Here is a 14,082-nt window from a genome sequence, read left to right as displayed (position 1 = left end):
GACTCCTAGGCAGAGAGCCTGAAGCCACTTACAGAGGCGAATTCAGCAAGTGTACGAAGAGGATCAGCTGGGGAATAACATTGTGGCCGATTGAGGTATGGCAGAGGCTGTAATTAAATGAAGCCTAAGGGGCAGGTCCCAGAACGTATATAGTTACATTGGATCGTGATGAGGGGAGCATCTTTACAGTGAAAGTAACCCTGCCAGAAGGGGAGGGAGTGACATTTATACACGTCCGTATGCCGAAGGAGTGATTACAAATAGAGGGGACTATTTCTCTGATCAGTCAAGTTAAAACTCTTAAAAAACAGAGAAGGAATGCTTTGGGAACAAGGGAAAAGAGGAGTGATAGAGTGATAGAGTGATAAGAAACTGTTCTTCGTTCAAACATATCAGAAGAGATCCAATCCTCCTTGTGCCAGGAATATTAATATTTGCTTCACTAAGAGAACGAACTTTGTGCCAGGTGTAATTAAAACAAGAACAACTTTGGCTACCAACAGTATCATTTTCTGAACTCCCTGAGTCTACAAGAGAGGAAACCTCAGTAGTCTACAGTATCCTTTATTGTGTTTATTTTTTTTTTCTTCTTTCCTTTTTGCTTAAAAAATTAAAGAAACTGTTGGAACTTTAAGTTGTGGTCTGCGTTTCTCCAAATCCCACATCAAATAGAAACAGCCCCCTAATTTCAAACACAAAGAAAACATACCTTTAGAGTGAAGAATTGGTAACCAGTGATAATATTGCCAGAAACAATAAATCTGTAATAATCAGTGGAGAATATTTAACGAAATACATAAATATCTAAAAATGCTCTTTATGGCTTTTTTTCTGGATCCTGTTTTTTTAAAATATTTTTTGGGTAATCGATTTTTGGATCCTTCTACTTATTTTCAGATTCCTTTTTGGAACTGTTTTCATGTTTTTGGATTTGCATTTCTCGGTTATATTGGTTTAAAAAAAATTATCTTGACACTGTTTGGATTGCTGGATTACTTTTGGGAATTTGGATTCCTTCACATTTTCCGATGCATTTTTTTCTTGGAATCCTTTCTTCGGATACTGTTTGGATCGATGGAATACTTTTTGGGAACTTGCATTTTTTCTCCTTTTAGGATTATTTCTTCCTCAATTCTTTGCTTTTTAGAATGCTTTAGCAGGATACTGTGTTTGGATGACCAGATCCCTTTTGTGAACTTGCATTTTTTCACATTTATGGATTTTTTGGGCTGCATTATTTCGCTTTTGGATGCTTCTTCTCAATACTGTGCTTGGATCGCCAAACTACTTTTGGAAACTTGGATTTCATCATGCCAGTTTGGATGTCCACTTATTCGTATTTTGGATCGATTTTGCAGGATATGGTTCTTTGATTGGTGTATTTCGTGTCGGAAATGGGAAAAAAAGATTTCTAAACAATGCAACATTTGGACAGATTTACAACATGTGGTTTGGTAGGTTTAATATTTTAGCTTTTTCTTCCTTAACAACTGTGCATTTGTACAAAAGATGCATGTTTGTCCTGTGCTGATGGCAGCAGTAATTCTTTTTTTTTTCAATGATGTAATTTCCCACTGCAGTGTTTGCATAACGACGCACTGAAAATTATACCTTTATTATTTCACCACTATTTTTTGTCGCTATATTTGCGGAATGATAAAATCACATAAAACCGAAGAATTCCCACCCCTTTAACTCTTTGCACTCACAGGGGAGGAGTTTACTTCAGTGGCAATCCTTTACGAGAGCAATAGAAAGAACTTGGGTCAAGATGGCATTTGGAAACATTGAAACATGAACTAGCCACTGCCGCCTCTGATAAATTAATAATTACTCACCAGAGTGACTAAAGTACTCTTAGTCCACAGTACCCTTTCCTCCATACTGCATGGGCGTCCCTTGCTAGGGACAGGAGACAGAACCTTTTTCACCAGAAAAAACCTTCTTCCCCTTTAAATTTAGAGGGTAGCATGCATCCCGATTCCGCCCACCGGAGGTCACACCTAAGTCCCCATTGATGTGTTGAAAATATTATCATTGCCCACTGACAACAGTATTATTAGGGGGTGGATGGTGGAACGTATTAGGAGAGGGACTCTGGACTAAGAATACGTTAGCAACTACGGTTGTTAGTCTGCTTTTTTCTATGATAGTTTAGCGTGAGCTAATCCATTCATATATACATGCATCCATTTAGTATGAATTATAGTTTGTTTTGATAGATCGATATTTGCTGAAATCTATGCATATATATTTACGTTATTTTGTATAGCGCTCATTCTGTGTTTCTAAGCGCTATGGCTATGAATCCAGCTCATGCTGAAAGCGGAGAGAGAATTGTGTTCGCAGCCGGACACAGTGGAATCAATGTTTTTATAATAAAGTGACTCTTGGCAGACTGTTTGAGAAACAACCTTGGCTGCCTGCGGAGAAATGTTTTCATTCTGAATGAGACTGTCTCGATGCGAAGAGGCAGGAATGTTCTGTTCTTAGAATAGAAGGTAGAAGAACATGTCACAGTGAACTAGTACAATCCACGTTTATGCTATATTGAAATTATGTATGCACGCACGTAGCCATAGTATGCACGTAGCCATAGAATGTTTTATATGCATGCAATTGTAAAATTAATGCGTCATCGTTCTGTATAACAGTAGATTGCTGTTCTGTTCAGTATGTTCAGGAGGGAGGCTGTCTCAGAGTTGGTTGAGAGGGGAGGCAGTCTCACAGTTTTAGAGCTGGGGGCTGGCTGTGTGGGAGTAGAGCTAATGCTGGAAGTGTTGGATTTGCTAAAATCACTCACAGCTAGAGAGTGTGGCTGGTTAGTGATTAGTGACATTTTGGACATGCATAAATAAAGATGCATTCTGTTTTGAAATCTCCTATTCCTGCGTCTTTGTGATCTTCTCAGTTTTGTTTACATAGCATAGCATTTCTAGTTTCTCAAAATGCCTCCCAATTATGATCCGAGAACGGTGGTTGGGAAAGAGGATCTTCGATTGCCAAGTAGCACCTTAATTACTCTTACGTCCCGTCCCCTTTCCTCCATACTGCATGGGCGATCACAACTGAATGTAGCCCCAGGGTGGGGAGGAGACCCTCCTTAAGAAAACAAGTTCCTTAGAATCGCCTGTCCAAAAGCTACGTCTGACTTAGAGCCGGCGTCCAAACAGTAGTGCTTGCAGAAAGCTGAACAGGTTGCCCAGGTAGCCGCCCTGCTGATGACCTGCCATGGAACCTGTCTCTGGAATGCAACGTCTGTGGCCTTGGCTCTGACAGCGTAGGCATGCATGTTAGCTGGAAGTGGTTTGTGCTGCCATTCATTTTCAGAGCGCGTCTGACATCCAGACAGTGCAATACCCTTTGAGCATCGTCCTTAGGATCGGCAAAAACCGTAGGTAACACTATTTCCTCATTTAGATGCAAGGCAGAGGCTACATTAGGTAGGAACCCAGGGTGCGTTCTCAGGACCACCTTATACTTGTGAAATTTAGTATAGGATTCTGAAGCCACCAGTGCCTCAATCTCGCTGACTCTACAAGTCGACGTGAGATCCACCAACAAGGCTGTTTCAATGGTGACCAGTCTGATGTCCACAGATGCCCTTGGTTCGAAAGGCTTGTGCGCCAGGGCGCCCAACACTATATTGAGATCCCACACGGGTTGTGGTTTCTTGATGGGTGAGTAGAGCCTGGTGAGGCCCGCCAGATGTCGTTTAACCACCGGGTTGGCAGAGAAGACCTCCTCCTCCGAATTCCTGTATGCCCCTATGGCTGCCAAATAGGTGCGGCATGTGTGCACTTGCACCCCCTGAGACAGCGAGGTGTGCAGAGAAGGAGAGCACATTGTTCAATGTGCACATAAGGGGGTCAATCTCAGAGTCCACTCAGTGACATAATCTAATCCATTTACTCTTGTACTGGGTCCTGGTAGCCTTGCTCCTAGCGACCTGAATGATGTATAGGTTAACCTGTGACAAGCTCGGATGCTTCAGTGTGACCTGCTCAGGAACCACACTACTAGGGCTAATTTATGCAGGGCAGAATGGAGAACCCTGCTCCTCTGCGGCACAAGATGAGTTGGGCCCAGCGGCAGGTGACGGGGGGGCCTGTCCGAGAGGCTGAGGAGTTTCGAGAACCACAATCTCGCCGGCCACCAAAGAGCTATCAGAATGATGCGAAGGTGATGAGATTCTCTGATCTTGCAGATCACCCTGTGGACCAGGGGTGTGGGAGGGATGGCATACGCTGTCATGCTATCCCACTGTATCTGTAATGCGTCGCCCAGGGAGCCGGAGCCGGGGCCCTGCGTTTGCCAGGATGCAAACTGCTGGCACTTCTGGTTGGCCCAGGAGGAAAAAATATCCACCTGCGGGAACCACCATCTGCTGAAGATCCCGATCAGTACTTGATCGTTCAATTGCCAGTCTGCTGAGCCTGTCGCTTCCAGACTCCCCCGGGAGGTGGATGGACATCAGGTAAACATTGTTCTCCAGGGCCCATTCCCACATGCCGATTGCTAGGCTGTACAGCGGAGGGGAGCTGGTACCGCCCTGCTTGTTGACATAGTACATGCTAGTGGAGTTGTCCGTCTGGATGAGGACGACCTTGCCCCCAATGAGTGGAAGGAAAGCTTCGAGAGCTAGCCAGATGGCCTTCAGCTCCAGCCAGTTGATATGAGACTCCTGCTCCTGAAGGGTCCAGACTCCATGGACACTTTGGTTGTCCAGTGTGCCCCCCCCCCACCAAGCCTTCCAGGGAGGAATCTGTGGTGATGGTGACCTGCGGGACCGGCTTACCCGTCCACAGGTTGCAGTCCTTGGACTACCATTTGAGGTTGGGGTGGAAAGAAGGAGTAATGCTACAAGCTCCGCTTGGGAGCCCCGCTCCCAATTCCATGAGGCTGAGAAGCGCAGCTGTAATCTCCTCATCTTGAGTCTCGTGTGAGGTACGGGCCAGTAGGACCGCTGCCATGATGCCTAATAAATGTCGGTACCACCAGGCCGAAGTCACTTCTCGGGTGAGGAAGTGAGTAGTGGCCCTCTTGATGGCCATGATCTTGTCCTCCGAGGATACGCGTCCTTCAGATACAGGAAGCACATCCAATCTCCCTTGCACAGTGTCTCTGCAATTAATGCTGACGTAGCCATCTTGAATTTTTGAAGAGGAAGGGAGAGGTTGAGTGTGGAGAGGCCCAACACAACTCACAGGCCAGCCTGGTTCGTCTTTTGTATGGTGAAAATCCTGGAGTAGAAGCCCAAACCTCGCTGGGAGGCTAGGACTTCATCCACTGCCTGTCCCTCGACGAGTGACCACATTTCCGCAAACAAAGTTGCTGTCCCAATCTGTGGGAGAGGAGGGGAGGAGAAGTAGAAATAGGTAGGCGGTACCCCGTGGATACTATGGAGAGGATCCAGGGGTCCGTGAACTTCTGATGCCAAAACTGTGCGTGAAGGGCAAGCCTGCTGTCACGATGCCTGCCCCCAGACATCCGGAACAGGTCCATCTATCCAGGGAACAGGCATCCATGAAGACCCAGGAATTCCCAAAACCCCGTCTAGGGGCTATATGGGTTCAGTCCTGGCGCCGTAGGTTCCAGGCTCATATTGCCATCTTTAAATTGTGCAGGTCATCCTGCAAAGAACAGGCCATCATGAGGCCATGAAGGGACTACTTTCCTTTAGGAACTATTTTACTACTTGGGTGTGGTACTGGAACTCTTTACCTGGGAACTACTTTTTTGATGCTATTTAAACCACGCCCGAAGAGCAGCACACGCTTCGCATTCTTCTGCATCTCAGCAGCGTAAAGCTCACCGTGTCTGCAGTCCAGTATTCAGTCTACAGCTACACCCGTTTGTGTCCGGAGCCGATCCTAGAGAAAAGGAAAGAAGAAGAGAAGTTTAGAACAGGAAGAATCCCATTTGGTCATCTTCTCCTGGAGCAGCCGCACATGTGAGAAAGGGAAAAAACATTTAAAACAACCGCGTCGCAATTGCCAGCTGCAGTGCCGAGCCATACTCACCTATCATTAGAGAATCTTCACGACCCAGCGCGGTGCCCGTTGAATCGCCGCTCGCAACATCAGCATCTGAAAAAACGAGAACAAACAAAAGGTGAGCGGGGTTCCGCCAAAGGCATTCACTTACTTACCACAAGTTACTTACTTGGCATATTACTGCTTGAGGCAGCGCTGGTCACCATTCTACGCTCAACATTTTCGCAAAGGCGCCGCACCTGCAACAAAGATAGAGAGCTATTGGTTAATCGTACTTGGGACAATATTACTTGCTAAACAGTGCTTGGTGCAAACTGACTCTTACCAAGGCGCTACCTTCATCCATCGAGGCAAACTCGCTCCTCGGACCACGCTGCATGGGGAAAGGTATGAAATGAGCATGAGTGAATAAACAGACATTTATGACTCTAAAAGAACTATACATTTGGTTTACACGCCACTTACCTCAGAGTCATTATTTGTCTGGAACTCTGCCAAATACCTTCGGATCAGTGAAGTAACTGAAGTTCTACGCGCCCCTACACTCCAAACGCAGGATGGAGAGTTCATCCTTCCTAACTATAAGGTGAGACATTACGCAGGGGAATACTACAAGTTGTCGGGAAGATAGTGTTAGTGTTAACCCCTCTACTTCTTCTAGGAAAATCCTCTTGCGGACCAGGCAGACGAAACTGAGTGGGCAAGTGCAGTAGATCATCACTTCGCTACGGGTCACACTGGTGGAGACCACAGCAGTCCAGCTTCGATCAGCGCTCCCGAGGAATCCAGGTGAGCGTGACACCTGCCCCCCACAAGAGACACATGGACCCGAAGGGGTGCGTCATGCCTGCTCTCCCTCTGAGGCAGTTGAGGAGGGGGACTGAAAAAAGCCCTTGCTCCCTCCCCACCTTTTGGTTGCGCTGATGCCGACTGAGAACTTTCAGGCTGCCTGGACCTCAGTTCGTGGAAGCCCCGGAACCCACCAAACACTCGCCCCTTGTCGAAGTGTTGTTGCGACTGGGTGTATGCCTTGGGCGTGGCCTTCGTAAGGATAAAGACTTCACAGTTTGCAAACTGTTTTTCTTTTTATCTAGCTCCTCATCGGTGGTGGAGTGAAAGAGGTCACCTCCCTCGAACGGAAAGTCCAATATGCGTTCCTGGACGTCTGGGTTGAATTTAGTAGCCCGAAGCCAGGCAGTCCTTCTCATGTCCGTGGCGATGGAAAAGGCCCAGCCAGAGGTGTCGATGTGGACCAGGGTGTACTCCATGATGTCCCACGCCACCAATTTAGCCTCCGCCAGTCCCGCCTTGAACCGTGCCTGGCTCTGCACCGGAAGTTCTGGAAGGAAGTCTGCTATTTCCCACCAAAGCCTCTGGTTAATGGTTGCCAGCATGGCATCTGCGTTCAACTGATGAAGATGCAGCATAGCTTTGGAATAAAGCTTCTTCCAAGGCCAAGTAAGACTGAGGCTTTAAGTAGAGTGACACTGCAGCGATCACCGAAGAGTGCGGTTGAGGGTGTGCCGACAGCAAGTGTGGATCCCCCTCCATTTGTTTTTACTTGGCGTTGAGGCACTGATTGACAGGCTGTACAGTGTGTGGTTTGAGCTGTCCCTTTTTGGCCAGGGCGTCAACGTCCTCCTGCATCGCGTTGCCTGTTCTAGCCATGGGACGTAGTATGAGGACCTCTGCAATGACCTCCGCCTCCAGTTGTTCGACCTCGGGTTGAGGAAGGCCGAAGTACTTTGCCAGACCCGAGAGCCGTTTATGGAAGGCCTTGGCCGATGATGGTGTGTCCGGGTCTTCATCCTCATCCTCATCCTCATCTCTGTCCAGCAGGGCGTCTGACTGGTCTGGAGGGGGTGGAGGAGTGCTGGGCGCCGGGGGCTGCAGTGTGGAGACCGGAGCCGGAGGCTGGTGTGGAACCGCCTGAACTGTAGGAGGCAGGGGAGCCGGAATTGAAGGAGCCGGCAAGGGCAACAGGTGCTGCACCGGGGCCTACGGTGCTGGAGCCATAGGAGGAATGACTATAGGCGTAGGTGGAGGGGCCGTAGAGAGCATGTGCCTGATCACATACCGGAGGATGGCCACCATCTGAGGAGATCTCATAAGAGTGAGGAACTTTTCAAAGAACCTGTCCTCACAGGCCAGTGGGGTGGCAGGTGATGTTATGGGGTAGCGGGCGGCTGCTGGGGCCGGTGCATACTCTGACTGCGAGGTAAACCTTCCCTGCAATGCAAATGGATAAGCTGTAGGCCACGTACCTGGTTGACACCAGTCCCATCTTGTAATTTGTTCTCCTACCTGCTCTGTTCCCAGGGGCGGTATCGGACAAGCAGCCATTTTGTCTGGCGTGGCGGCCATCTTGTCGAGCTGTGTGCCACGTGCCAAAGTTGTGCTTGGCTCGCTGGGCCTGTCCTCCTCTAGAACTCTTGGCAATGGACATGAGACCTACCCTCATGACGGGTCTAGTAGGAGTGTTGCCCTCAGTAGTATTGCCGGTAGTGCATGCAGGCGCCCCGTTGGATATGCGGCCGGTACTAGGGTGTAGCCCCTCGGGTGTTCACCCGGTAAAAGAACCTTGCTGTCCCTCAGCACTTTCTCCGCAAGGATCTAATGACCCCTCGGCCCGGCGGCAGGTAGCTGAACTAGCCTCGGTACCAGTGCTGTTGCGAGAACCTGAAAGGTTCCTCCCACTCGGCCATTTTCTTGGGAAGCAGTCGCCCTTGCGGGGTGCAATGGAAAAAAGCATCCGTACCGTGGGCCTTAACTTATGTCTGACAAAGTCCTTCAGGTCCTCTGGAGGAGACTTTTCAAAGGGCTCCCCTCCACTAAGCAGGCCTGTTCTTCAGAGCACGAGGTGTAAGCGTGTTGCACGCGGACCAACCTTCCCAGCTGTGGTCGGGGCCAGGCAGCAGAGGCAAAGAGCGTGGGGATCAGCACACAGAGAAAATAGTTACTCTTTCACAAAATCAGATGCCACAAAATGATTTTGCACAGTTACATTCAGCAATGCGCCCATTAAAGTTCAAGGTAGGCATCATGAAACAAAGATGGACTACCGGGATGAGGGAAGACCTTGTTGATTCATCAAATTAGGAAAGAGTTTGCTGCAACTAGAAGCCTATGTATATCTTTCAATGTATTCCTTGCTTGTTTGTTCTCCAAAGGCATGTAATTTCGTTTTTTTGTTGTTGTTTTTTTTAAGTTTTAAATTAAAGTGACTGAAGCATGGGACAATGTATGCACTGTATATGTGTAGATGTAGGCAGCGAGTCACAGCTCTTCCAGTTGAATGTGTTGCTCGACCAGTCCTATATTCTGGGCAAGTGCATCAGATCAATGAACCCTACCCCCTTGTCACAATCACAACATATAGGTTGATATTCTGCCTTGCAGCTTTCATAATAAGCTTGTTTACTCCCTTTAAGTCTCTGCGCTCTCGTTATACTTGCTCTAATCAAAATGATAAACAAGTAGCATTTGAAGACCAACATTAGCAGTCTACAAAGAGGTTACTTCTGTTCTAGAATAGATAGTGTACTTTTTCTCAATAGCATCCAAAAAGGTATCCAGCCTGTAGTATAGATGCAGGACCATATGAAAAGGTACATGTAACCCGGAATAGACAGAGAACTCACATTAGCTGCCTCACAGAATGCAAAAGTGTTCAACCATAAATAGAGGAGACCAATTGGAAGGAAGTAGAAAGCTACACGCACCATAGCATGGTTAGTGGATGCAAATTAGAAGCTACCCCTGCCTCCCTGGCAACCCCTGCACCGCGGGACTGTCTCTGTATCCCTACAGCCCCCGTTCCCAGCACTTGTCTGCACTTACCTTGCACTTGCCACCAGCTGGCCCTATTTATTTTATTCTACTTACCTTGTACTGCACTCCCCCCCCACCCCTCCCCTTGCACTTTCTCCCTTTCCCCTACCCCTGCACTTGCGCGATCTGAATGACACCTGGCCTAGTAGGATCGTTGTCTGTCTTCCCCTGTTCCCCCCTCCCTGCCTCGTCGCACCTTGAAACACTTGAAACCCTTGTGTATAGGAGCGTTACAAATGCCATATCATCATACCAGGAAGGTGTCTGTCTTCAAACAGACAGAGATTAGAAGTGGGTCATGGTTTTTAAATAGTGTTGCCATTAGAGATCAAAACGAACAGGTGCCTGTGGTGTGCAATTTATCAATGCTCACTATTATAGTGGAAACAACACTATAGCCAGGGAAACCATTAGTGAAGCTTTTTTGAAGATTATACCGAGAAGGAAATCACTTTGAAGGGCTGACAATTTTGAAAGGTTTGCAGACTGGCAATTTTGAGAGGTTAGGCAATACAAGCTACCCAGGATCACACATTGGTTAAGGAGTGAAGAATTGTGAATTTATCAGGGCAGAATGTACTTGTCAAAAAATGATAGGCAATAGGCTTCGAGCCTCAGCAGCATGTCATAAAATAACCTGAAGTGTGCTATTCAAGTCTGGTGAACAATGGAATCTTGCTTCTTAGATCAGGCAGCCTTGTGGGGGCCCCTGCAAGGTGGGGGCCTGGGGCAAGTGCTCCTGTTGCCCTCCCATTAAAAACGTCTCTGTACTACATACATTTTCAAAATTACCCAAACAGCTGTACATGAGATGCTGTGTTTTTCAAACAACACACGTTCCCCTCCCTCCCCCAAAAAAGTAATTTGTTAACAAAATGTGTAGGGGACAGCTGGAGGTAAGAGAAACCCTTTGTTAACCTCACCTCCCCCGTGCAGGAGTCGCAGCTGCGGGTGCGGGGGGTGGGGGTGGGAGGGTTAGGGGTGCAAATAAAAGGGGGGTGTTCATGCAGATGAGATTAGTAACTAGGCAAACGCATAGACCAGAAATATAAATGTAAACGAAAAATTAAGGAACTTAAACGCACAGTTGTAAATATTTACACAAGTTTGTCTACATCAGACAGGTTAAGCAGTTGTCAAAATACAAAGCTTAGTGGACTGAGCATTCGGTTCTCACCTGGTAGGCCTGTCTGAGGTACATCAACAGTAGACTGAGGTAATGCAGTTGTAGGTTGAAGGGCAGTAACAGGATTCTCCTTACACAGAGGCCTGCTTTGCTCCATAATCTGCAAAAAACACAGGGATTGATAGTAGAAAATGCACCACTGCTTCACATGACATCTGACATAGGAGTAAACCAAATCGTGTTCAGGTTTACAAATTGCAATCACCAACAGTAGGCCATCTGCGAAGAGGAGCTCTAAAGAGTTGTTTCAATTTTGTAAAGATAAAATTAAGGTTTTCTGCGAGAAGGTCTTCTCTGCTAAAAAGACACTTTCTCCATAGGTTCTGACTAAAAAGTGGAGTTTGTGGTTGCATGCGTGTGAACCTCTTGCTCAAAGTAACTCAATCAGGGCCACTCATGGGAGACGGTGCTCTGCCTGTTCAGAGCATCCACCACCATGTTCTCCTCTCCGGCTAGGTGAACGGCCGATAGAGAGATTGTTTCTTGAAAAGCCCATAACCAGAGATGCATTGCCTCTCTGTACAGTGGTAGTGACCCTACACCACCTCTCTTGTTGAGGTAATGCACTGTGTTGTCTGTCATTATTAGGATGTACCTTCCCTGCACAGAAGGCAGAAAGCAATCAGCGTCAGTCTGATTGCCCTTAGCTCTAAAGGTTGATGCGTAGTCTGAACTCTGATGGAGACCAATGACTGCTGATTATCAGATCGTTTGCATCAGCTCCTCTGTGAGGGAAGCGTCCGTAACCACTCATCTCAGGCTATGGTTGCCAAAAAGGTTAATTTTCTTTCTTTCTCTTCCTTCTTGGTCATGAAGTCACATACACAGATTTAAAACATATAAACACAGATTTACAACATATAAAAACTTTAAGAAATAAATGTCATTGAAATAAATACAGAAGCACAATACAATTTAAGAACGGGCTAAAGTGTTAAAAATGTGATGAAATAACCAATTAAGGGTCCAAAACCGATAAATCTTACACCACTGTGGATACATATTTAGTTCTCTTTTTCCAAGCCTGCAAGAAGAAATTTGCCATGCAGTAAAATACCCTTTCACAATCTTCCGCTAAACAGAGACACAAGGCCGCTTTGACTTTTCAGACATAAAATTACCTAAAAAGCAGTATCAAACATTTTCTCATGTGAACGTATGCAGGGCAAAACAGGATGAAGTGCAATTTACTTTCGTCTATGGACAAACTGTAAGGTTACTAGAGATCCAGTTGTGCTTTAAACTGTCAAGAGGTCAAATATCAAGGTGTAACTTCGTATACAAAACATTCATTAATTTTACCTGCTTTCTATCTAGATAGCATTCAAAGCAGGTGCAGCTTTCCTAGACAAATAGGGACTACGCTGGCTGAACACGTGAGCGTTGCACAGAATTCGCTCTCCCGAGGCCACCAGGGGGGCGTGCGGATGAACAGTCATCAGTAAGCCGGGCCCGAGAAAGTTGAAATGGCCCCCACTTTTCACCCTCCCCCCCAACCCCAACCCCCGGAGCTTCATCTTTAAAGACTGGAGAGAAAATGCTGCAAGAACCCTAAGAAAGGCATCTCGGTTGTGGCGTGAAGATTGGGCCCAGCAGGGGAAATGGCATAGAGATTCATGCAGAGTAGACTGGGGCTCACCCCTCCAACTTATCGAGTGGCGGCTACCCTGAATTGAGCCGAGAGACCACCTATCGGGGCGGAGGAGACCCGGGAAGGGGGTGGTGCAGCCTAAGCACTGGTAGGATAAGTAAGGACCAGCTGGGGGGGGGGGGGGGTCATAAGGTCACTGCATGCTCTGGCCGAACCGCGGGGTATCAAGTATGATACTTGATACCCCGCGGTTCGGCCAGAGCATGCAGTGACCGCGGGGATCCAGAGGCAGGTGGTACCATTGGAGCGATTACTTGCAGCAGAGATTGCAACCCCCAGGCGCAGAGGTCCCCGCGGAAGAGGAGACACACTCCTCCCGCCGACGATACATGGCAGCTTGCCACACACCCACACAGAGGCGGCAGGGGAGACCGCTTTTGCAGGCCCCTGAACACCGGGAGCCGGCAGGGACTAGATTGAAGACTAGGAGGTACGTTGTCCGCTAAGCCCTGGGACTGCCATTACCCGCCCTTACCCCGCCACCTGGCTCGCCAGACCCCCGCCGGGCCATGGAAGGGGCGGTATAGAACCCCACAAGAGGGGGCAGCGGGAACCCCCACCATGCTCCGAATCAGGCTAAACTTTGTTCTTTTTCCTGCTCACAGGAGCGGGGGCGGCTTGCCGACAGCCCTGGAGGAGAGTGCAGTGGGGACAGAGGGGCATTGCCAGGTCTGGATTCTCTGCATGGGACTTGGATGTGCTGCCCTCAAAATCGCCCCATCCACCCCCCCAATCCTCCCCCTCCTCCCTCGCCAAATCTCCCCTCCAGCCCCCCCACCTTCATTGGGGTGTGAGTCCCCTTGATTGGGGCGTGTGCCCGCCAACCTAACCGCTAGCGCGGTGGGAGAAACCACTATAGGATTGGACTGGGGACTAAAGTGCTGGATGGCAAAGTGCTCCAGAGGAGTGGCACTCCCCAACGATATCGTTAGAAGAGGGGTCCTGCACTATCTGCGCACCGAGGGGCGTCTCCCCCAATCGCATCACCACTGGTGAGCGCCCAGTTAATCGCTGGACAGACCTCTGTATACCAGAGGAGCATAGTTCGAACCCCTGCCACAAGGGATTAGGAGGGCATATACTTGGTGGAGAAATCGCTTACTGTTCCTGGGTGCACGAGCAAGGCTCTGGGGCGGTACATGGACCCCAAGGGCCAAACTACTGAACCTCAGATACACACCAAGAGAGGGCACAGAAGGACCAGATAATACGGACGACATGGCACAGGGGAATGAGGAGAGGAAGCCGCTGCGATAAAAAAAAAAAAAAGACGTTGCAGCCCTGATGGAGGAGATTAGGAACATGAGAGCAGACATCGGGGGACGTGTGGACAAAATCACAGAAAGGCTCGACAAGATGGAAGAATGCCTTGAGGAGGTGGAGCAAAACCAGTCTTCCCTTGACACCCTGGAGACTCA

The 14,082-nt window shown here is 48.2% G+C and overlaps 1 protein-coding gene across 3 annotated transcripts in view; it reads right to left on the bottom strand.

Annotated features, from left to right (window-relative positions):
- CEP95 (centrosomal protein 95) overlaps positions 1–14,082 on the bottom strand; it is a 1,206,983-nt gene that overhangs the window by 650,202 nt on the left and 542,699 nt on the right. For all 3 annotated transcript variants that reach the window (XM_069655013.1, XM_069655014.1, XM_069655015.1), the window contains one exon: positions 11,005–11,113. In XM_069655013.1, the coding sequence (XP_069511114.1) occupies positions 11,005–11,113 (109 nt within the window). The remainder of the gene's footprint in view (positions 1–11,004; positions 11,114–14,082) is intronic.

The sequence above is a fragment of the Ambystoma mexicanum genome, chromosome 3q (genome assembly GCF_040938575.1).
Source record: "Ambystoma mexicanum isolate Mex_15411 chromosome 3q, UKY_AmexF1_1, whole genome shotgun sequence".
Taxonomy (NCBI): Eukaryota; Metazoa; Chordata; class Amphibia; order Caudata; family Ambystomatidae; genus Ambystoma; species Ambystoma mexicanum.
This window is presented reverse-complemented; position numbering and strand designations above follow the sequence as displayed.